The sequence below is a fragment of the Chlorocebus sabaeus genome, chromosome 20, assembly GCF_047675955.1.
Source record: "Chlorocebus sabaeus isolate Y175 chromosome 20, mChlSab1.0.hap1, whole genome shotgun sequence".
Taxonomy (NCBI): domain Eukaryota; kingdom Metazoa; phylum Chordata; class Mammalia; order Primates; family Cercopithecidae; genus Chlorocebus; species Chlorocebus sabaeus.
The window spans coordinates 88,486,202-88,511,474 of record NC_132923.1 but is presented as its reverse complement, the minus strand read 5'-3'; the positions used below and the strand labels follow the sequence as shown (position 1 = coordinate 88,511,474).

At 34.6% G+C, this 25,273-nt stretch overlaps 1 protein-coding gene and 1 pseudogene across 7 annotated transcripts in view; both read right to left on the bottom strand.

The window, feature by feature from the left end:
• SPATA6 (spermatogenesis associated 6) overlaps positions 1-25,273 on the bottom strand; it is a 215,564-nt gene that overhangs the window by 35,012 nt on the left and 155,279 nt on the right. For all 7 annotated transcript variants that reach the window (XR_005242091.2, XR_005242090.2, XM_007978825.3 and 4 more), the window contains one exon: positions 6,946-7,046. Coding sequence is in view for 5 of the 7 variants with exons in the window: in XM_007978825.3 (XP_007977016.1) it covers positions 6,946-7,046 (101 nt within the window). In the remaining 2 variants the exon portion in view is untranslated. The remainder of the gene's footprint in view (positions 1-6,945; positions 7,047-25,273) is intronic.
• LOC103224849 (nuclear inhibitor of protein phosphatase 1 pseudogene) lies at positions 19,661-23,080 on the bottom strand (annotated as a pseudogene).

Genomic DNA, 25,273 nt, shown 5'->3' with positions numbered 1-25,273 from the left:
TAATGGAAGTCCTAGCCAGAGCAATTAGGCAAGTGAAAGAAATAAAGGGGATCCAAATTGAAAAAGAATAAGTCACATTATTCCCTTCTATAGAAAACATGATCTTGTATTTTAAAAACATAAAGACTCTACCAAAAAAATTAAAATGAATAAACACATTTAGTAAGGTTGCAAAATAAAAAATTAACATGCAATAATCAGCATTTCTATATGCCAAGAGTAAACAATCTGCAAAAGAGATGAAGAAAGCAATCCCATTTCCAATACTAAAAAAGAAAAAAAAATTCAGCCAGAAAAGTGAGATTGCTATGACAAAAACTATAAAACGCTGATGAAAGAAACTGAAGAGAACACAAGAAAATGGAAAGATATCCATGTTCATAGATTGAAAGAATCAATATTGTTAAAATGCCTATACTACCTGAAGCAATCTAGAGTCAATGCAATCTCTATCAAAACACTAATGACATTCTACACAGCAACCATAACAAAACAATCCTAAAATTTATTTGGGACCACAAAAAAAAAAAAAAAAAAAAAAAAAAAAAAAAAAAAGACTAGAATAGCCAAAGCAATCCTGAGCAAAAAGAACGAAGTTGGAGGCATCACATAACCTGACTTCAAATTAAACTGTGATGCTATAGTAACCAAAACAGCATAGTTCTGGAATAAAAACAGATGAATAGACTAATGGAATAGAATACAGAATGAAGAAATAAATCCACACATTTATAGTAAACTCATTTTTGACAAAGGCACCAACCACATACATTGAGGAAAGGACAGTCTTTTCAATAAATGGTGCTGGAAATACCGGATATTCATAGGCAAAAAAATAAAAATAATGCCTATCTGTCACCATATACAAAAATCGAACTAAAATGGATTAAATACTTAAATGTGAGACCTGAAAGGATGCAACTACTGAAGAAAATATTGGGGAAATGCTTTAGGATATTGATCTGGGCAAAGATTACTTGAGTAACATTTTAAAAGCATAGGCAACCAAAGTAAAAATAAACAAATGGGATCACATCAAGCTAAACAGCTTCTGCACAGCAAAGAAAACAATAAACAAAGTAAAGAGACACAATACATAATGGGAGAAAATGTTTGCAAACTACTCATCTGAGAAGGGATTAATAACCAGAATATATAAGAAACTGAGCAGCAAAAAACAAAACAAAACAAAACAACAACAACAACAACAAAAAACCAAATAATCTGATTTCTGATTTTAAAATGGGTGAAAGATCTGAATAGATATTTCTCAAAAGAAGAAAAAAAAATGGCCAAAAGATATATTTCTTAAATGCTCAATGTCACTAATCAAATCAAAACCACAATAAGAAATCATTTCAATCCAGTTAAAATGGTTTTTATTAAAAAAGACAAAATATAATGCACGCTGCTGAGGATACGGAGAAAGGGGACTGCTCATATACTGTTGGTGAGAATGTAAATTAGTATAGTCCACTAGGAAAAACAGTATGAAGGTTTCTCAAAAAAAAAAAAAAAAAAAAAAAAATAGAACTACCTTTTGATCCAGTAATCCTACTGCTGGGTATATATCCAAAGGAAATAAAAGCATATTGAAGAGACGTCAGCACTCCCATATTTATTGCAGCATTATTCACAATAACAAAGCTATGAAATCAACCTAAGTGCCCATCAGTGGATGAATGGGTAAAGCAAATGTGGGAAATAGACACAATGGAATATTACTCAGCTATTTAAAAAATGAAATCTTTTCATTAGCAACAACATGGGTGGAACTAGAGGACATCATGTTAAGTGAAATAAGCCAGGCAAAGAAAAACAAATATCGCATGTTCTCACTGATCTGTGGAGGCTAAAAAAGTTGACCTCACGAATGTGGAGAATAGAATGGTGATTACCAGGGACTGGGAAGGGGAGGAGGAAATAGAGGGTGAAGAGAGGTTGGTTAATGAGTAGAAAAATACAGTTATGAAGAAGGGATAAGTTCTAGAGTTTGATAGCTCAGTAGGGTGACCATAGTTAACAGAAATTTTGTATATTTCAAAATAGGTAGAAGAAAGATTTGGAATGTTCCCAATATAAAGAATTGATACATGTTTGAGGCAATATCCCAATTATCATGATTTGATTTACTACACATTGTATGCATGCATCAAAATATTATATGTACATTAGGAATATGTACAATTATGATGTACCAATTTATTGGGGAAAAAACGGAAAATTTAAATTACTCAAATTGAAACTGTTACAAATAATTTCATGATTGAAACATTTTTGTCGAGCATATCCTTACTGTCAATATCCTTAAAATTATGCATAAATAGAAAAGTTTTTATCAATAGCTAGTTTTATAAAAGAACAGTGTTAAAAATTCCACATAACAGCCATAATAGAAGAGATAATATTCTAAACACAAATTTAAAATTATTTTTATCTTTATTTTTCTTATTTTGTTGCCAACTCCCATTTACATGAACCATCACTTCAGGCCTGGTCATTAAAATTTGGGCTAATGCTGAAATACAATAGTGATGTGAGAAACACACAACCATACAGAGAATTTTAAATCTCCTGAAAACAGAAGAAATTTGAAATAAATGTAGAAGGTACTAAAGGAAGCAGCAGCATCCTCTAGGGCCCTGGGAATTGGCAGGGCTATCATAACAAACGTCTAAAATGTATTAGAAGCCACATAATATAAAAGCAAGAAAGAAATCTTATGGGTAGTTGATTCCTTCCCTACTCAGCTCCCCAAACCAAAGATGTTGGAAATAAGGGGTCATTTATTCAGTTCTTGATAAGAGATTTCTTTCAAATGAGTTTCAACTTAAAGGTGATAGAAGACGTGAGACAACTATCATAGATAAGCTGATACCTGGAAGATAACATAGCAAATTATATTTTCCCACTCTGCAATTCCTGTAGAAAAACACTGAATACCTGCTAGACCTCATGGCTGAAAACCTCAGTGTGTATATGGACTTTAAAAAAAGTATTGAGTGACGAGCATAATTTTTCTTGAGGAAAAACACAAAGAAATAACTTATATCTCTTTATTAATGTTCTCTATTTGATGATTCATTGTCATACTTCAATTTTTTAACATGTTTTCCTTTAGCTTTGAATGTAGCTGCTTTGAAGTGTGCTGAATCTAACATCTCGAATTCCTCAGAGACAGTTTCCAGTAATTCATTGTTCACACATATGGGTCATACTTTCTTCTTTCTTTACATGTCTCAAAGTTTTTGTAGAAAACAATGTTTTAGATCTAGTTGAGACTGCAGAAACTCTGGATTCTTTTCGATTCTTTGTTCAATGATTTGCCTGGACTGATACTGTGAACTGTTTCTTCACACTGCCCAGCTCCTTGTGTCTGTTTCTTTATTTTTTTAATTGTTGCTATTTTATTTTATAGGTTTACGGGGTGCAAGGACAGTTTTGTTACACGGATATATTACACAATGGCAAATCAGGGCTTTTAGCTTTTAGTGTACTCATGGTTCAACAGTAAACGCTAACCAACAGGTATTTTTTCAACCCCACCCTACCTTTTAGAATCTCCAGTGTTTATTATACCTCTCTGTATGTCCTTGTGTACCCATTGTTTAGCTCCTATTTGCAATGAGAACATGCGGTACTTGTCTTGGCTTCTCAGGGGCTACCCTGGAGTTAGCATAGCTTAGTGGTCAGCAAATGACTAGTAAGAGCCAGTAAACCTATAGGGCTTCCATATTTTGCCAATGGATCTATATGTGGCTTTGGTAGTATATTCAAAATTTATCTAGTTTACAAGTCTGCCCTGCATTTTACTTTCTGCCTTCACAAGGCTTCACATTCAATCATAAATTAGTGGCTTATTAGGGCCTTCACCAATGTCTCTCGTGCATATGTATAGCCTTATGCATAAACATAATCTAGCCAACCAGGAATACGTAGAACTTGATATCAAGGTCAGCCAACTGTGGCTATCTTCTCTCGGATCTTTACTGTCTTCCCCAACCAGTATTAAAACTTCAGGCCTCCTCTGCTTGTTTGCCAAGTAGTACTCAAACTTCAGTCCTCCCTTCCTTGTTTGCCAACAAACCATTATTGTTTCTGTTAATGGAATTTTCCATGATCTGCTCCATATAGTTAGTTATTTCTGGGAGCAGAGCTGCCAGTATTTCAACATGACTTCCCTAGTAGAACTTTTGTGACATGGAGCTGGGGAGTGGTAGATGGGGATGGAACCTCCAGGTTATAATGTCACAGGCTCTAACTGTTCTGATACTCAGTAAATTTTTTAAGTTAACTTTGAAATTGATACATAATATTTGTACATATTCCTAAGGTATGTATGATATTTTGATGCATGCATACAATATGTAGTGAATCAAATCATGGTAATTGGAATATCACCTCAAACATGTATCCCTTCTTTGTACTGGAAACATTCCAAATCTTTCTTCTAGCTATTTTGAAATATACAACAAATTTCTGTTAACTATGGTCACCCTACTGGGCTATCAAACTCTAGAACTTATCCCTTCTTCATAACTGTATTTTTTCTACTCATTAACTAACCTCTCTTCACCCTCTACTTCCTCCTCCCCTTCCCAGTCCCTGGTAATCACTATTCTACTCTCCACCTCCATGAGATCATCTTTTTCAGCTGCCACATATGAGTGAGAACATGCAATATTTGTCTGTGCCTGGCTTATTTCACTTAACACGATGTACTCCAGTTCCACCCATGTTGCTGCTAATGAAAAGATTTCATTTTTTTAAATAGCTGAATAATATTCCATTGTGTCTATTTCCCACATTTGCTTTACCCATTCATCCACTGATGGGCACTTAGGTTGATTTCATAGCTTTGTTATTGTGAATAATGCTACAATAAATATGGGAGTGCTGATACTCCTTCAATATGCTGATTTTCTTTCTTTTAGAGGTAGTATAACCAGAAGATTTTCTTGATAAATGCTTCTCAATTTGTTATATGCTTTTGGTCAATTCCAGGAGTTCTTAAATTGTTTTTGACAGTTCTGTTCAGTTTGTTTCTTTGGGGGAAAAGGATTTGCTGAGCTCCTCGCTCAGTCATTCCAGAGATTCATGCAAACTTCTTCATGATGCCTGTGTCAAACGGCATCTGTAGAGGGTTGATAGTAAGTCAAGACTGCAAACTCTTTCTTGACTTCTGCTGACAGAAACCTCAAGGCTGGCAAGGAGGTGATTACTTTGAGTGTAGTTCCTCTAATCTTTGTGATGGAAAGCAGAACGGGGGAACTTCTTGGCCTAGTACATAATATTACTTGAGGATAAAACTAAAATAATATCCTAATCATTTCAATAGCTTCTGGAGCTAATATCAAAGATACTTTTCTAAAAGTCTTGAAGGACTGACCACTTCATCAGATTGATTCAAGTGTATATATAAGAGAAGCAGCAACGATTATAAAGTAACCTCAAAAATGTGTAAGCAAAACTTTTCTGACACTCTGCTTAACTCTCATTTGAGAGGTACCAAATTGTTCAGGGTGATCAAAAGCTTAATCAATAACACTGCTTGGTGAGCTGAAAAAAGAACCAATATTGGGGTTTATGGCAAACTTTAAATTGATAGCAGCACTTTTGAAAATGTAGTATTTATCTACCTATGTTAGAATTACCCATGACATCCCATTTTTAATTTTATTGTATTTATTTTGTAGACAGGGTCTTGCTCTGTTGCCCAGGTTATTCTCAAACTCTTGGCCTCAAGTGATTCTCCCACGGGGGCCCCCCAAAGCACTGGAATTACAGGCGTGAGCCATTGCACCTGACCCTATGATCTCTCTTAAAATACAGATTTCCATGTGTTACTTATATATAAGAACCAGCATCTATGGGGGTAAAAAGTGGAAATCTATATTTTTAACAAACAACTTAGATAATTTGAAAATGAGGCTCTTTCCTGTATCAACTCTTCTCACTTCTTGCCCAAATTAGAATTAATTATATGGGTTAAGCACCCAAAATTGGGATGCTAATCCATATAACAATTTAGGGAATATGCCTTTAATGAAGAATAACAAAGGGTAAAAAATACTCTTCCTCAGGGTGTGTACCCTCTGAATCTTTCTTTTCCTCTTTGGATTGCTTCACCTTCAAATTTACCTATAATAAACTATTTACTTTAAAGAGAGGCCCAGGTTGCTCCTTGCTTGGGAGGCAATAACTCTGAGAAAGGAAGTCACACTCCCACTTATACTCTGTGTAAGGGGCATAAGGAATCCTCACATGTTCATAGATGGTCTAGCTTAGCTTACCAGAGTAAAGATCAGAGATTTGAATGCAAAACCCAAGTTAGCAATTAAAAAAATATTCCATTCTTTGAAGTTTTGTTTGTTCCTCAGGAATCTCAGGAAGGTGAAAGCTATATATTACAGTAACTAGTGGTATAGCATCCAAGAATTCAAAGAACCTTTGGCTGTATAAATCCAAAATTTACGGTTTTTAATACTGCATTAAATTTATGTCAGTTGACACAGCTGTCAAATATCTTGATGAAACTTGCTCTTATAAACTTGTACAAATGTTATTATTAACATTTCTCAAATTTTAGATGAGAACAGAATTTGCTCTTATAGAATTTGATCTCAAATTATTAAAAAAGGTTGGCTCATGGTCTAAAATTATAAGAACTGTTTTTTATAGTAGAATAAATACATTCTGAAGTATGTGAGTTTTCAGGGCAGACAAATCTTAAGTAGGATGAAAGGCATCACCAATAATTGACTATATTTGTTTTTACACATAAGTTCCAGTAATGCAAACATATTAAAATTTTAATAGGAATTTACAGTTACAAATAAATACTAATTATCCTTTTGAGTCTAAATTTCCCACAAATTCAGCAGATTATAAAACAGTTATTTTTATAGGAACTATGAGAAGGATATACATATGTTTCATTCATACCTATACTCGGGGTCACTGTCATAGGCAGAGTCTCTATATAAAAGACTTCTTTTCAGTTCCAGTTCATCATCTTTCTCCAGGTCTCTCTGGTCTCTCTCATCCTGAAAAATTTTAAAGATTTCCATTAACTCATTGTCTCATTGTCCTCAAAATGATGCTTATGTTTCTTCAGAAAATGTTATTCCCCTCCCCTTATAAATTTTAATTTATAAGAAACGGAATTAAAAGCTAGTGTTTCTTTGGGGAAAAAAAATGTTAAGTGAGGATTTACTATCCTTTTCACTAAAACTATACAGTTTTATTATAGTTTTTGCTAATATTGCTTATCAAAGATTAGGTATCAAGTAGATACCTCTTGAATCCATAAAAATAAAGGAATGACTCCTGTGTCATGATATGTAAATTAATATTATCTTATACATTGTTATACAAACTCAAGAGATTGTACCTGCATTCTGAGGAATAAGTATTTGAGAAAATTACGTAGATACAAGCATTCTAACATGCACCTATGACTTACAAAGGAAATGGCTTAGACTTATTAATCAAAAGCCAAAATGCAGTAACAATCCAGAAAAGGCAAAAATGAAAGGCAAGGTAACTGGAATGAAAATATATGGTTACCCCCACCTTGTACGGGCAGCCTGTTCTTAATTTCTAATAGACACATATAAGGACATAAGAAATAGTATTCTGAAGAGATGGCTTTGTTAACTATAACATTCACAGTTAAGTTCATGTGTGGTAATGGTATATAATTTAATACCAAATGCCTTTCTCAAATACTAGTGAATATCCTTGTGTTCCTTAGTCAAACAAGAAGAGAAACAAACAGAACTGATAACAAAGTAAACTAGTAAGCACAAATAAGGATTAGTATTAGTAAGGGGTTCATTCACTTGATGTAAGAAATCAGCTGAATGTACATTGTGAAGAAAAATGATTTTAAAAATTTGCTGATGGCATGAAACTAGGAAGACAGCATTATGTGTAAACATGTGTGCAATAAATAATAGAGCTTGTTTAAAAATCACAGAAAATATGCATACGAATTTAGAATTGTTATAGTTTCTTGGTTTTATCATTATGAAGTAACCTTTATTTCTACAACTACTTTTTTTTCCCTTAACTTCTTTTGGTCTACTATTCATATAGAGACAACCACTTTCTTTTAGTTAGCGCTTTAATGATATATATGTGTCCTTTTATTTTCAGCCACTCTTTATTATTAGATCTTTTTCTTGAATGGCATATTATTGGATATTCCTTATTTTTACCTATTCTGAGAAGTCAATGAAGTGGAGCATTTAGTCTATTATCAAAGAAAATGTAATTGCCTGTAGTGAGTGTGAAAGACTTGGCAAAGAAATGAAATAAAAAGGATAACTGTCTTAAAGGAGTAAAAATACAACTACTAAAACTATTCCTGTAGAGTGTTGATGCCTATCTAGATCAAGGATATCATATAGGGGAATTCAGACCTGAGTAACAAAAAGGAATAGATTAGCTTAAAAGTTATTCCTTTCAAATTTTCAGACTATATTTTGTGATATTTTATAAATATATAATTATATATAAATACAATTATATATAATATATATAAATACATAGTTAATAGCTTAAAAAAAGGTATGATCCTTATTGCCTCCTTATGTTTGAATAACTTGCCCTTTGAAAAAATCATCTATACAAGGATCTATAAGCTAATAACTATGTTTTGATCTTTCTTGCTTTGTTGCATATCTTGTAATTTTATGTTGACATCTGGAAATTTTAAGTAATATGTTGTGACATATCTGGAATGAATATTTCCTTATTTATCTTCTGTCTGTCCTGTCCACTGGTGAATGTGGGATACTGAGGTCTCTATTAAATTGCATATCTATTTCTTCTTTCTATTCTATAAGTTTTTCCTTATATTTTTGGGATCTCTTTTAGGTGCATATATATTTGTAATGGTCATATCTTCCTGATGGTTTGGCCCTGTTGCCATTATAAAATATTTTTATTTGTCTTTAGTATGAAATTTAGTAAGAAAAAATTCTCTTAAAGTCTATTTGTCCAATATTTGTGTAGCCACTGCAATTCTCTTACGCTGTTGAATGGTATGCTTTTGTTTCCTTTTACATTCAACTTATTTGTGCCTTTGAATCTAAAGTGCATCTCTTGTAGACAGAGTATAGTTGAACCATGATTTTTATCCAGTCTCCAAAATTCTACCTCTTAATAGGAGTGTTTAATTTTTAAAATATCATGAACTACCTATAGGTATGTTTACATACCTATAAGATTTACATTTGCCATTTTGCTATTTTCTATGTCTTTTTTCACTTCTCCATTGTTGCCTTCTTTTGTGTTTGATATTTTCCAGGGTTGATTTAATTTCCTATACACTGTATTTTTGAGACATTTTCTTAGTAGTTTCCATGATGATTACAAATAACATCTTAATACAGAAGAATCTAAGTTTAGATGATAGGAACTTAATTTCAATGGGATATGGAAACTTTGCTCTTACTTATTTACAATCTCTCCCCTTTTCTTTTAATTGCTATTTTTACACAAATTACATCTGTATATAATATGCTCCCACCAACATATATTTATAATTATTGTTTTGTGAGGTCATCTCTTAAATCAGATAGAAGAACTAAAGAGTTACTGGCAAAAACTGTATTTCGCCTATCTTTTATATTTACCTAGTTACCATTATCATCGCTCTTTATTTCTTCATGTGAATCTATACTATTGTCTAGTGTCCTTTCACTTCATCCTGAAGGGCTCCTTTTAGTATTTCTTGTAGTGCAAATCTGCTAGTGATAAACCTGGTGTTATTTGAGAATGTTAATTTATTTTATATTTTTGAAAGACAGTTTTGCTGGATATTCATGGTTGATAGTTCTTTTCAGTACATTGAATATATCATTACACTGCCTTTTGGACTTCATAGTTTCTGATTTAAACTAGTTTATGTGATGAATCCCTTCTCCCTTGCTGTTTTTAAGATTCTCTTTCTGTCTTTGGCTTTTTTCAAAACACTTTTTTTCAAAACACTTTTTTTTCTAGATACAGAGTCTAACTCTGTCACCAGGCTGAAATGCAGTGGCGAAATCATAGCTCACTGTAGCCTTGAACTCTTGGGCTCAAGTGACTCTCCCGTTTCAACCTTCTGAGTACTAGGGATTACAGGTATTTGCCATGATGTCCGGCTTATCTTTGGCTTCAGACATGGTTTATAATGAGCCTCAAGTGTGGATCTATTTGAGTTTATCTTCCTTAAGAGTTTATTGAGCTCCTTAGATAATAATTTTCTTCAATTTGGCAAGGACCATTATTTTTCCAAATATTCCTTCTATCCCTTCCTTTCTCCCTCTTTTTCTGGAATTCTTATTACAGGTATGTTGGCATGCTTAATGGTATCCCACAAATCCATATGTGTTCATTATTTTTATTCTTCATTCTGTTCCTCACACTGAATTATCTCATTTGACTTGTTTTCAAGTCCAATAATATTTTCTTCTGCCTGCTCGTAGGGTGCTAATGAGTCCTTCTAATAAATTTTTCATTTCTGAATATGAACTTGTCAACTTCAGAATTTTTATTTGGTTATTTAAAAAATAGTTTATAACTCTTGATTGAAATTTTATATTTTATGAGACATAATTCTAACACTTTATTTCTTTATGAATGCTTTCTTTTGGTTCTTTGAATAAATATATTTAACGTAACTGATTTATGGTCTTTGTCTAGTGAGTTCAATGTGTAGAATCCTCAAGGACAGTTTCTATTCATTGCTTTTTTCCTCCATTTCCGCTGTTTATTGTTGTTGTTTATTCTAGTTCTTAGTTTAGTGATTTTCTGACTTAGTTCTGCAAAGTCAACATTCCTTTCTGTGGTTGATAACTGATATCTCTATTCTGTTAGCTGAGTCATCAAGTCATTGGACAGACATTTCTATAAATGCTTAGAACCATTAAGTCTCCCAGTGTTTGCTGAGCAGCTCTGTATGTCGGGAGTACACTTTCAACACTTAGCCTAAGCCTTAACTTCTTGTTTATGCAGAGTCTTAAGGTAGGTTGGAACTGAAAGCTTTGGACCTTCTTGTCTTTTCTAATCAAGTACATAGCCTTAGACATATGCACAGTCCTACAAATATGAGTGGTCTTCTAAAATCCCAGGAATATGTGGTATCTTTTCAAAGCCCCCTATAGACACACTCAGCTTTTTCTTTGAAGGTTTTTGATTGGTCTATTGTTTAACTCAACTGCTATTCACCATTTCAGTTTGCAGTGAGGTTTAACAATTGCCTATAATTATTTCTTTTAAAAATGCCCTCCACAGCAAAGATTTTGCACTGGCAAAGCTCTCACTCAAAGTGGGGTCTTCCAGGCAATCTCCAGACAAGTCACATAATGACAATTCTCTGGAATGGTCTTTGAAGAAACTCTTAACTTTATTTTACCTCTGACAGTGTCTGCCAAAATTTTGGTTTTCACTGAGATTGTGGCATGTTGGTTATCAAGACTAATATGCAGCTAGAGAGCAGGCGATGGGACTAGGTCAAGTTAAAATGCCATAAAACTTACTGACCCTACCAATATTCAGCTGTTTTTCATGCTGAAGCATTTGCTTTAGCTTCTAGAGACAAAGCATATAAACTTGTGAGAGCCCCCTAAGACTCTGGCCCCAATGAGTTTTTTACTCTCCTGCTGTATTAGTCAGGATTCTCTAGAGAAAACAGAACTGACAGGATATGTGTACAGTTCGAAGACACCGATACTTCACTTTTCAACAATGAACAGAAGAATCAGGCAGAAGATCAACCAGTAAATGGAAGACCTAAACAACAATGTAAATCAACTAGACCTAGCAACATCTATAGAACATTCCACCCAATGATAGCAAAATACATACTCTTTTCAAGTGCATATGAAAAATGCTCCAGGAGAGACCATATGTTAGGCTATAAAACAAGTTTCAATAAATTTGAAAGAACTGAAATCATATAAAATATGTTACCTGGCCACAATAAAATGAAACTAGATAATAATAGCAGAAAAAAATTTGGGTAATTAATAAATATGTAGAAATCAAACAATATATTACTAAATGATCAATGGGTTAAATAAAACATCACAAAGGACACTAGAAAATACTTCAAGAGAAATTTAAATTATGACAAAACATATAAAACTTAATAATGAAAATGAGGCAGTACTTCTAGAGAAACATGGCTTTAAACACCTACATGAAAAAAGAAGACCTCAAATCAGTAACCCAAAGCTTTCCCTTCAAAAACTACAAAAAGAACATCAAACCAAATCCAAAACAAGTAAAATACAAACATTAGAATGGAAATAAATGAGATCAAGAATAGAAAACCGGATAAAACCAAAGAAAACCAAAGTTGCTTCTTTGAAATCATAAAATATTTGGCAATGTTTTAATTAGACCAACAAGACTCTAATTACTAAAATCAGTAATGAAAAATGGGACATTACTAGAGGTCTTACAGAAACAAAAAGGATAATAAGGAAATATGTGAAATAAATGTAAACCAAAATAATTATAGAATTGTCTACAATGGTATCTATAATGAAAAGAACAAATTACTAGAAAGATAAAAGCTATTTAAGCAGACCCAAGAAGAAACAGGAAATCTGAATGTACCTATAACAAAGAAAGAGATAATTAGTAATCAAAAAAACTTAAAGTAATTAAAAAAACACAAAGAAGAGCTCAAAACCACATGGTTTCACGGCAATATATATGTAAGAAGAATGAACACCAAATCTTTACAACTTCTTCCCAAGAATTTAAGAGGAAGAAGAACTCACGAACTCATTCTATAAGGTCATTATTCCTTTGATGCCAAAAGCAAAGATAACACACACAAAAAAACCCTGAATACCAATAAATTTTATGAATATGGATGCAGAATTTCTTAGTAAAATACTTGCAAGCCAAATCCAGCAAGAGGTAAAAAGGATTATACACCATAACCACGTGGGAATTATCCAAACAATGCAAGGTTGACTCATATAAAATTCAATCAACGTAATAAGTCATATTATTAATAATATTAATAATGTTAATATTATTAATAAGTCATATTGGATCCTATCCAAAATGATAGGATCATCTCAATAGATGCAGGGAAAGTATGTGACAAATACCAACAACACTCAAAAAACTAAGAATAGAAGGAACTTCCTCAAGATGATAAACACCATCTGTAAAAAACATATAGCTAATAGCATACTTATTTGTAAAGGAGTGAAATCTTCCCCTTAAGATCAGGAATAAAACAAGTATGGGCACTCTCCCCACTTCTATTCAGCAATATATTGGAGGTACTATCCAGGACAATTAGCCAAGAATATGATATAAAAGAAATCAAGATCAGAAAGGAAATAAAAACATTTCTATTTGCAGATGATTCTGTATTTTAAGAATTCCACATATATACACAAAATAACTATTAAAGCTAATAAAATAAGTTCAGCAAGATTGCAGGACACCTTCCATCACAGAACTTTGTAATCCTATTCACTGCAGAGCCCTGTTGACCCTGCACGCCTGCTCCAGCACCTCCAGACTAACATACCTGGGGATTGTGTACAGGTACTGCTCAATCCCATGTGGAATTAACACATGAAAATGCACTGCATTCCTAAACACTATCAATAAACAATCTGAAAATAAAATTAAGGAAACAATATCATGTACAATAGGATCAAAAATAACAAAATACTTAGGAGTAAACTTGATTTTTAAAAAGCTTAAAATGAATACTGAACTACAAAACATATTTGATAAAAGATGACCTAAACAAATTTTTAAAGTGCTATCTTCACAGATCAAAAGATATTTAAACAATTATTATTAAGAAAGCAATATTCTCCAAAATGATCTAGAGAGCCAACACAATTCCTATACCATTCCGGCCACAGTTTTCATGCAAAAATTGAAAAGCTGGTCCTAAAATTCATACAGAAATGCAAAGGACCTAGAATAGTTATTCTTGAAAAAGAAGAAAAGTTGGAAGACTAACAATTCCTGATATCAACATTTACTACCAAAGCCATTGCAATCAAAATAGTATGATAATAGCATAAGGATAGACATATAGATCAATGAAACAGAATTGAGAATCCAGAAATAAACCCATACATTTATAGTCAATTGATTTTTTTATAAAGATGCCAAGACAATTCAGTGGGGGAATGATCTTTTTAACAAATGGTGCTGGGACAACCAGATTTCCACATGAAAAAGAATTAACTTTGACTCCCTATCTCACACAAAATACAAAAATCAACTCAAAATTGATCAATGACCTAAATGTAATGGCCAATACTGCAAAACTCTTAGAAAACATAGGCATAAATGTTTATGTCCCTAGACTAAGCAACAATTTCTGAGATATCCTAAGCAAAAGCAACCAAAGGAAACATAGAAAAGTTGGATTTCATCAAAATTTAAAAAAGCATTTATGCTTCAAAACACAGTATTAGAAGGTGGAAGACAAACCACGAATGGAAGAATATATTTGCAAACATTATCTAAGATGCGACTTGTACCCAGAATATATAAAGAGCTCTCAAAATTCAATAATAAGGCAGATAACTATAAGCAGCTAGTGAGCGCCTCTCTCATGGAGAGCAATCAAAATAGCAAGGAAATACTAACACTTCAAGTAGATTGTCTAAGAGAGCACAGTGAAATTCACCAGAGAAGCCATGAAAATCAAGGAAAGAAGACAGTCAGGCAGCCCTCCAAGCAGGACTGGCGCAGAGCTAGGAAAGGTTCCCTAAAGCAGGGAAGGGATGGCTAAATAAGAGATCCTCAGTATTCTACCCTTCCATCACAGAACTTTGTAATCCTATTCACTGCAGAGCCCTGTTGACCCTGCACCCCTGCTCCAGCACCTCCAGACTAACATGCCTGGGGATTGTGTACAGGCACTGCTCAAGCCCATGTAGAATCCCACAGGCTTGTGATCCTTGAGCATCCTGGTGCCAAATGCTGCACCCCGCCAAGAAGGAAGGCCAGGCACTTTCACATGCCCCAAAGACAGATACCACATTCACAGCATGGAGAAGAGGGCAAACAATGCACCGCACAACTTCCCACTTCCACTGCTCACTGCAGAAAAAGGCACCCCTGCCTTAGTGTCATGCCCCCAAGTGCAGCCACCCTTCCCCGCCTGTGGTCTACCACTGAAGCTCAGCATTTCTCTGAAAGCCCAGTCCCCAGAGGCTGTTGATGAGTCCTTTGTCTCCTACAACGGTCACCACCACTGCTCAAATAGTCTCAAAAGGACAAATCTAAGAGATATTGGCCTTAAAGAGAAGGTAGAAAAAGAGATAGGGATAGAACATTTATTCAAAGGGATAATAACAGAGAACTTCCAAAACCTGGATAAAGATATTGGTATTCAAGTACAAGAGGGTTATAGCACACCAAGCAGATTTAACCCAAATAAGACTACCTCAAGACATTTTATAATCCAACTGCCGAATACCAAAGATAAAGAAAAGATCCAAAAAGCAGCAAGAGAAATGAAATGAGCTCCAAAAATATCTGGCAGCAAGCTGACTTCTCAGTGGAAACCTTACAGGCCAGGAGAGGGTAGCAACATATATTTGAAGTGCTGAAGGAAAACCTTTTATTGTAGAATAGTATATCTGGCAAAAAGATCTTTTGAACATTAAGGAGAAATAAAGATTTTCCCAGACAAACAAGAGCCGAGGGACTTCATCAACAGCAGACCTGTCCTATGAGAAATGCAAAAGGGAGTTCTTCAATATGAAACAAAAGGATGTTAATGAGCAATAACAAATCATCTAAAGGTATAAAACTTACTGGTAATAGTAAACACAGAAAAACATAGAATATTATAACACTAACTGTGGTATATAAACTACTCATATCTTCAGTAGAAATACTAAAAGATGAACCTATCAGAAATAATAAAGATGACAACTTTTCAAGACATAGACAGTAAAGTAAGATAAACATAGAAACAACAAAAAATTAAAAAGTGGGGAGATGAAATTAAAGTGTAGAGTTTTTATTTATTTTCTTTTTGCTTGTTTGTTTAAACAATCAGTGTTAAGTTGTCATCAATTTAAAACAAAGGGTTATGACATATTTGCAAGCCTCATGTTAACTTCAAATCTAAAAACATACAACATAATACAAAAAATAGAGAGCAAAAAATTAAAACACACTGTCAGAGAAAATCGCCTTCACTAACAGGAAGACAGGAAGAAAAGAAGGAAGACCACAAAACAACCAGGAAACAAATAACAAAAATGGAGAAGTAAGTCTTTATTTATCAATAACAATACTGAATGAAAATGGACTGACTTGTCCGCTTAAAAGACATGGAGTGGTTAAATAAATTAAAAAAAAAAAAAAAGTCAACAATTTCTTACCTACAAGAAACATACTGCATCCATAAGGACACACATAGACTGATATGGGAAAAGATTTCATGCAAATGGAAATCAAAAAAGAGCAGAAGTAGCTAAACTTATATCAGATGAAACAGATTTCAAGACAAAAATTATGAAAAGAGACAAGTTCACTATATAATGATAAAGCAATCAATTCAGCAAGAGGCTATAACAATTATAAATATACATCACCCAACATTGGAGCACCCAGATACATAAAGCAAATATTATTAGAGATAAAGAGATAGATCCCAATACAGTAATAGATGGGGACTTCAACACTCCACTTTCAGTACCGGACAGACATCCAGACATAAAATCAGCAAAGAAATACCATACTTAATCTGCACTATAGACTAAATAAACCTAATATATATTTACAGAACAGTTCATCTAAGGGTGCAGAATATAGATTATTCTCAGCACATGGATCATTCTCAAGGGTGAATCATATGTCAGGCCACAAAACAAGTCTTAAAAAGTTGAAATTATATCATGTGTCTTCTCTGACCACAATGGAATAAAACTGGAAATCAATAACAAGAGAAATTTTGGACACTATACCAAGAGATGGAAATTAAACAGCATGCTCCTGGATAACCAGTGGGTCAATAAATATATTAAGAAGAAAATTTTAAAATTTATTAAAGTAAATGTAAATGAAAATACAACATACCAAAACCTATGGGATACAGCAAAAGCAGTACTAAGAGGAAAGCTTACAGCAGTAAGTGCCTACATTTAAAAAGACGACAAGTAGGTGGAAAAAAGAAAAGATAAAATACTTCAAATGAACAACCTAATGATGTGTCTTAAAGAACTAGAAAGGCAAGAATAAACCAAAGCCAAAATTAGTAGCAGTAAAGAAATACTAAAGAAATAAATAAAGTTGAATTGAATAAAACAATTCAAAAGATGAACAAAACAGAACAGAGGCCTCAGAAATAACACCAAACATCTACAACCATCTGATCTTTGACAAACCTGACAAAAACAAGCAATGGGGAAATGATTCCCTATATAATAAATGGTGCTGGGAAAACTGGCTAGCCATATGTAGAAAGCTGAAACTGGATCCCTCCTTACACCTTATATAAAAATTAGCTCAAGATGGATTAAAGATTTAAATGTAAGACCTAAAACCATAAAAACCCTAGAGGAAAACCTAGGCAATACCATTCAGGACATAGGCATGGGAAAAGTCTTCATGACTAAAACACCAAAAGCAATGGCAACAAAAGCCAAAATAGACAAATTGGATCTAATTAAACTAAAGAGCTTCTACACAGCAAAAGAAACTATCATCAGAGTGAACAGGCAACCTACAGATGGGGAGAAAATTTTTGCAATCTATCCATCTGAAAAAGGGCTAATACTCAGAATCTACAAAGAACTTAAAAAAATTTACAAGAAAAAAAAGACAAACAACCCCACCAAAAAATGGGCAAAGGATATGAACAGACACTTTTCAAAAGAAGACATTTATGCAGCCAACAAACATGAAAAAATGCTCATCATCACTGGTCATTAGAGAAATGCAAATCAAAACCACAATGAGATACCATCTAATGCCAGTTAGAATGGTGATCATTAAAAAGTCAGGAAATAACAGATGCTGGAAAGGATGCAGAGGAATAGGAACACTTTTATACTTTTGGCAGGAGTGTAAATTACTTCAACCACTGTGGAAGACAGTGTGGCAATTCCTCAAGGATCTAGAACCAGAAATACCATTTGACCTAGCAGTCCCATTACTATGAATATACCCAAAGGATTATAAATCATTCTACTCTAAAGACACACGCACACATATGTTTACTGCAGCACTGTTCACAAGAGGAAAGTCTTGAAATCAACCCAAATGCCCATCAATGACAGACTGGATAAAGAAAATGTGCCGCTACACCATGGAATACTATGCAGCCATAAAAAAGGATGAGTTCATGTCCTTTGAAGGGACATGAATGAAACTGGAAACCATCATTCTTAGTAAAGTAACATAAGAAGAGAAAAACCAAACACTGCGTGTTCTCACTCATAAGTGGGAGTTGAACAATGAGAACACATGGACACAGGGAGGGGAACATCACATACCAGGGCCTGTCGGGGAGTGAAGGGCTGGGGGAGGGACAGCATTAGGAGAAATACCTAATGTAAATGATGAGTTGATGGGTGCAGCAAACCAACATGGCACATGTATACCTATGTAACAAACCTGCATCTTGTGCACATGTACCCCAGAACTTAAAGTATAATAAAAAAAGAAAAGATAAACAAAATTGACAAATCTTTAGCCACACTAAGAAAAAAAAAGAGAAGACCCAAATAAATAAAAACAGAGATGAAACAGAAGGCATTACAACAGATGTGGCAGAATTTCAAAGGATCATTAGAGGCTACTATAAGCAGTGGTATGTATTCCATAAATTGAAAAACCTAGAAAAAAATGTACAAATTCCTAAACATGTAAAACAAATTCCTAAACACGTAAAACCTGGATTACCATGAGGAAATCCAAAACTTGAACAGACTAATACATAATAAGATCAAAACTGTAATAAAAAGTCTCCTAGCAAAGAAAAGCACAGGGCTCGATGGATTCACTAATTTTATCAAACATTTATTTTTGTTATTTTATTACTTTATTTTTATTTTATTTTATTTTTGAGATGGGATCTCGCTCTGTTGCCCAGGCTGGAGGACAGTGGTGTGATCACAGCTCACTGCAGCTTCGACCGCCAGGACTCAAGCAATTATCCCATCTTAGCCTCTCAAGTAGCTAGGACAACAGATGCATGCCATCATGCCTATTTACTCTATTATTATTATTATTTGTAGAGACAAGGTCTCACCATGTTGTCCAAGTTGGTATCAAACTCCTGGGTTCAAGAGATCCTCCTGCCTTGGCCTCCCAAAGTGCTGGGATTACAGGGATGAGCCATCATGCCTTGCAACCCAAACATTCGAAGTAGAACTAATACCAATCCTAAACACACTATTCCAAACAATAGAGGAGGGAGTACTTCCAAACTCATTCTATGGTCAAATACTATCCTGATACCAAAACCAGACAAAGACACATCAAAGAAAGAAAACTACAGATCAATAACCCTGATGAACATTGATATAAAAACTCTCAACAAAATACTAGCAAATTGCATTTGATAATACGTTAGAAAGATTGTTTATCATGACCAAGTGAGATTTATTTCAGGGATGCAAGGATGGTTCAACATATACAAATCAATCAATGTGATACATCATATCAACAGAATGAAGGACAAAAATCAAGTAATCATTTCAATTAATACTAAAAAAGCATGTTATAAAATTCAACATCCTTTCATAATAAAAACCCTCAAAAAACTGAGTATATAAAGAACATACCTCAACACAATAAAAGCCATATACAACAGACCCACCGCTAGTATCATACTGAGTGGGTAATAACTGAAAGCCCTTCCCCTAAGATCTGTAACATGACAAGGATGCTCACTTTCACCACTGTTACTCAATATAGAACTGGAAATCCTATGTGGAGCAATCAGACCAGAAAGAAATAAAGGGCATCCAACTTCACTGGAAACAAACAAGTCAAATTATCCTTCCTTGTAGATGACATAATTTTATATTTGGAAAAAACCTAAGGACTCCACCAAAAAACAAAACTGATACTGCACACATGGAAAGTTTTTCTCCCTAGTTCACTAGCTCCCCATCACCCTTCCACCCTATTCCCACCCAATCCCACATTTCTCCATGACCAAAAATATCAAATCAGTAAGGAAGATGTGGGATTCTTGCCTGGCCAAGTCTCTTTTGCGTACTTCTTCTTCTTGGGTTCATTTACAGTTTCAGGGTTATGATCGGCAAGGTTTGGTGCAGGGTTCGTGTTCACTGCTGCTGGCACAACGGGAGTCAAGTCCACATCAGAGGCAAGGTTTGGGTATGGCATAAACAAGCCACCAATGAGTGCTGTCTCATGGAAGCTGGGAGTCTGCTTCACTGTGTGTGGGGGATGTCCTCTGTTGAAGGCAAAGTTCTGCATGCGCCTTCTCCCTGATTCCTCCAGGCCCAAGGAGCCAGGGCCCTCCCCTGCTTCTTCTCAACTGAGACCCCTGCAGTTTGCACTAAGTTCTTGAATCGACCAACTGAGGGATCCACATCCTCTGAGTTGATGATCTCATCATCCTCACTGAATGTCACCCATGAGTTCTTCCTCTTCCTCTTTGGTCTTGGAATGCCTAGATTTCCCTCCTCAATGGTAAGGGTAGAAATCCACTTGTTGTGGGCAGTGTTGAACTATGTCAGGTTATCAAGCTTAGTTTCCTCCTCTGGAAGCCCCAGTAAGCCCTTGAGTTCATCATCCTCTTCACCCACCTTCTCAACTCCTTTCACAGCCAATGGCAATGGCTGAAGTGTCTCACACAGAGTGTATGCCCTTGTAGATGCGTCAATGAGACCCTGGAATTGATAGGAATTTGCTGAGGCTTGTGAGGTTCCAACTGAATGTGACCCAAGAAAGTGCTGTGTGTACTGTTGAGATCTATTAGGAAAACTCTCCTCAGATGCTTGTGGTAGACAAATGCAGCATGGACCCAAGTGCAAGACTGGTGTTCAGTGGTAAAGTCACATAAATCAAGGTTTCTCCCAAATAAGTAATACTTACTTTCACCAATAATCAGTTTCTCAATTAGTTTGTCTCATTTGACTGCATCCAGATGTCGACCAGGAGGGGGCTTACCCGCCCAGGTTGGGCAGTGGAGCAGCGTGAGGCTGGAGCCAGAGTTTGCAACTGCCACCATCTTGCATCTCCCCCTCCCATTTGGTGGGCCCAAAGCAAAAAATTAAAAATTAGTGTACAAAAATTAGTTACATTTCTATTAACCAATAACCTTCAGAGAGCCAAATTAAGAATTCAATCCCATTTTCAACAACCACACACACAAAAATATACCTAAGAATACATTTAACTAAGGAGGTGAAAGAATTCTACAAGAAGAACTACAAAACACTATTGAAATTGTAAGTGACACAAACAAATGGAAAAACATCCCATGCTCATGGTGTGTTAGGATCAGTAATGCTAAAATGACCATAGTACCCAAAGCAATCTGCAGATTCAACACAATTCCTATCAAATTACCAACATCATTTCGCAAAGAATTAGAAAAAATAATCCTAAAGTTCATATGAAACAAAAAAAAAAAAAAAAAATTCTGAATAGCTAAAGCAATCCTAAGTAAAAAGGACAAATCTGGAAGCATCACATTAGATAGCTTTAACTTATATTACAAAACTATAGTAACTAAAACAGCATGGTACTAGAAGAAAAACAGACACATTATCAATGGAATAGAATAGATAATCCAGAAATAAAGCCACATACCCACAATTAACTAATGTTGACAAAAACAAAATGGGGAAAGAACATCTTATTCAATGAATAGTGCTGGGAAAATTAGCTAGCCATATGCAGAATTAAACTTGGACCCTTATCTCTCACCATATACAGTAATTAATTCATGATATGTTAAAGACTTAAATGCAAGACCTGAAACTATAAAAAGCCTGGAAGAAAACCTAGGGAAAAACTCTAGTTTTTCTAGACAAATAACTTATAACAAAAACCCCAAAAGCAAATGCAACAAAAACAAAAATAGACAAATAGGACTTAAACTATAAAGGTTCTGTAGAACAAAATATATAATCAACATAGCAAACAGACAACTTACATAGTAGGAGAAAATATTTGCAAACTATGCCTTTGACAAAGGACTAACATCCAGAATCCACAAGTAACTCAAACAACTCCCACATACACTAAAAAAAGATAAACCAATTAAACAAAAAACAAAAAACAAAAAACAGGCAAAGGACCTGAACAGATATTCCTCAAAAGAATAAAAGTGGCTAACAAACACACAAAAAAATGTTCAACATCACTAATCATCAGAGAAATGCAAATTAAAACCACAATGAGATATCATCTCACATGCATCAGAATGGCAACTATGAAAAAGTAAAAAAACAACAGATGCTGGCATGAATGTGGAGAAAAGGGAACGCTTACACACAGTTCTTGGAAATGAAAATTAATTCAACCTCTTTGGAAAACAGTATGGTGACTGTCAAAGACCTAAAAATAGAATTACAATTTGAGCCAATAATCCCACTAGTAGGTATTTACCCAAAGGAAAATAAATAATTACATTAAAAAGGCATCTGCACTCATATATTCATTGCAGCACTGTTGATAATAACCAAGTCATGACACTTGGGCAAAGAAAATGCGAGATATATATAAATATATATATACACACACACACACACACACCATGGAACACTATACAGCCATAAAAAGAATGAAATCATGTCCTTTGCAGCAACACAGATAGAGCTGGAGGCCAATGTCCTAAATGAACTAACTCAGAAACATAAAATCAAATACTGCATGTTCTCATTTATAAGTGGAAGATAAACAATAGGCACACTGGACATAAAGATGAAAAGAATAGACACTGGGGACTCTAAAAATGGTGGGGAGAAGAGGGCGAATATGGGCTGAAACATTACCTATTGGGCACAATGCTCAATATTTGGGTGATGTGGGTGATGATTACACTAGAACCCTGATTTCCACATTACACAATATATCCATGTAACAAACATACAATGTACCTTCTAAGTCTAAAATTTTAAGAAGTTTTTAAAAAACTCAATAAAAAGATACCCACATTTTAAAATCAGAAAATAATTTGAATATATATTTCTCCAAAGAAGATATACAAATTACCAATAAGTACATGAAATGATGCTCAACATCATTAGTCAGAAGGGAAATGTACATCAAAACCCCAATAAGACACCACTTCATGCACACTAGGGTGGCTATAATCAGAAAAGATAGCTAATAACAAAGTTCAGCAAAGATGCCAGGTGAAAAGGCAAAATGGTAAGCCATTATAAATAATAGTTTGGCAATTCCTCAAAATGGTCAAAATAGATTTATCACATAAATGTTGACAGTATTATTTTTTAACAGCCAAAAAGTGGCAACGAACCAAACTAAATGATCCATCCATCAACTGATGAATGGATAAAAAAAATGTGTCATTATCTATGCAATGGAATACCATCCAGCCATATAAAAAAGAATAAAGTGACATATACTACAACACGGACAAGGCTTTAATATATTAAGTATAAGAAGCAGTCACAAAGACCATATATTGTATGATTCAATTTATATGAAATGTGCAGAATTGGCATCTACAGGAATTGGATTGGTTGCTGCTTAGGAGTAGGGGAGAAATGAGGAAAGGGGAGAATGGTACCTGACTCCCAGTGGTTACAAAATATCTTCTCTGTGGGGTGATGAAATATTTTGAAATTAGATGTGACTTTTTTGAATATAGTAAAAGCCATTGAACTGTGTACTTAAAATGTATGAATTGTATAGTATGTGAATTATATCTTAATAAAGCTTTTTTTTTAAAAAAATAAAAAGCCTTTAGAATTGAATAATAAGTGACATTATTAGCTTTCATTATCTCAAGTAGATACATTTATTTTACAGATAAAAGAGGGTAAATAATTCATTAATTTTGTACAGTTTGCTGTAAGTATAGAAAAGATCTGAACACCATAATAAACATGAAATACCGTACACAGAATGCTTCCCTCTATATTGTACACTTGTTAAGAGTACATACTCTTAACAAGTGACTGTATGTCAGGTCTTGATGAAATACTAATACATTTCAAATAATTCAAAGTATATTCTCTAGCTGAGAAGAAATTAAAGTAGCTGTCAATAACCAAAGGTGAGAGAATAACCAACTAAGATAAAATTAAGAAATACATTTCTAAATTACCACAGAGTCAATGAAGAAATCACAATAGAAATTAGAATATATTTTGAAGTGAATAATACAAATACAACATAAAAATTATTAGAGGCATCCAAAGCAGTGGCGTAGAGGGAAAATTACATTCTTAAATGTATAGATTAGAAAAGACTTAAAATCAACAACATAAGCCTCCACTTTAGACTAAAAGAAAAAGTAGAACATAAAACTTTTAGCATAAGTTAATGGAACAGAAAAAACTTGTCCCAGACAAGTAAAAAGCGACACAAACTGTTATTTAAAAAGAATAATAACATGAACAAATTCTTAAAATACAGGGGGACAAATTAAACTCAAATTACTATTATCATGATTGAAAAGGGAGATACTCATATGCTTATAAATTCTATAGTTGTGTTTAAAAGTCAGCAGGGCCAGTATGGCAGACTAGAAGCAGCTTATTTGTGTCACTGTCAGGCAGAGGGAACAAAAGGGCTGATGAACACGGTTGCTGCAGGCATATGAGAAACCACGTTGGGATCCACCAGGGCAGAGGAACACAGAGAACACAAAGGAGTAAAGCTGGGCACCAGCCCATCTGGGCTCAGCGCAGAGCCAGGAGGACCCCTCCAACACTGGAAAGGGTGAGTGACAGTCCACAGGGAAATTTACACTCTCCACAGGGACCTGTGCAAGACTGGGAACAGGAGAATCACCCTGTCACCCGCCCTGCACCTTCCTCCACAGTACTTCTAGACTGAGGCAGAGAGCCACCCGGAAATTTTGCAGGGGCAACTTCTGAGTCCAAGAGGACTGCCGTGAGCCTTGGGCCCTGGAGCAGACAAGCACCAGTGCCACAAACCCAATAGAGGGTCCAGTCAGCTGCGGTGCCAGGGAGCAGTAACATTGCTCCACCATTGTGTGCCAGCCAGGCCTCAGTGGCAACTTCTGGCCCAGCAGTTGTACTTTGGTTCAAACTCGGTCAGTCAATCCTCCCACCCCCACCACTGGTAG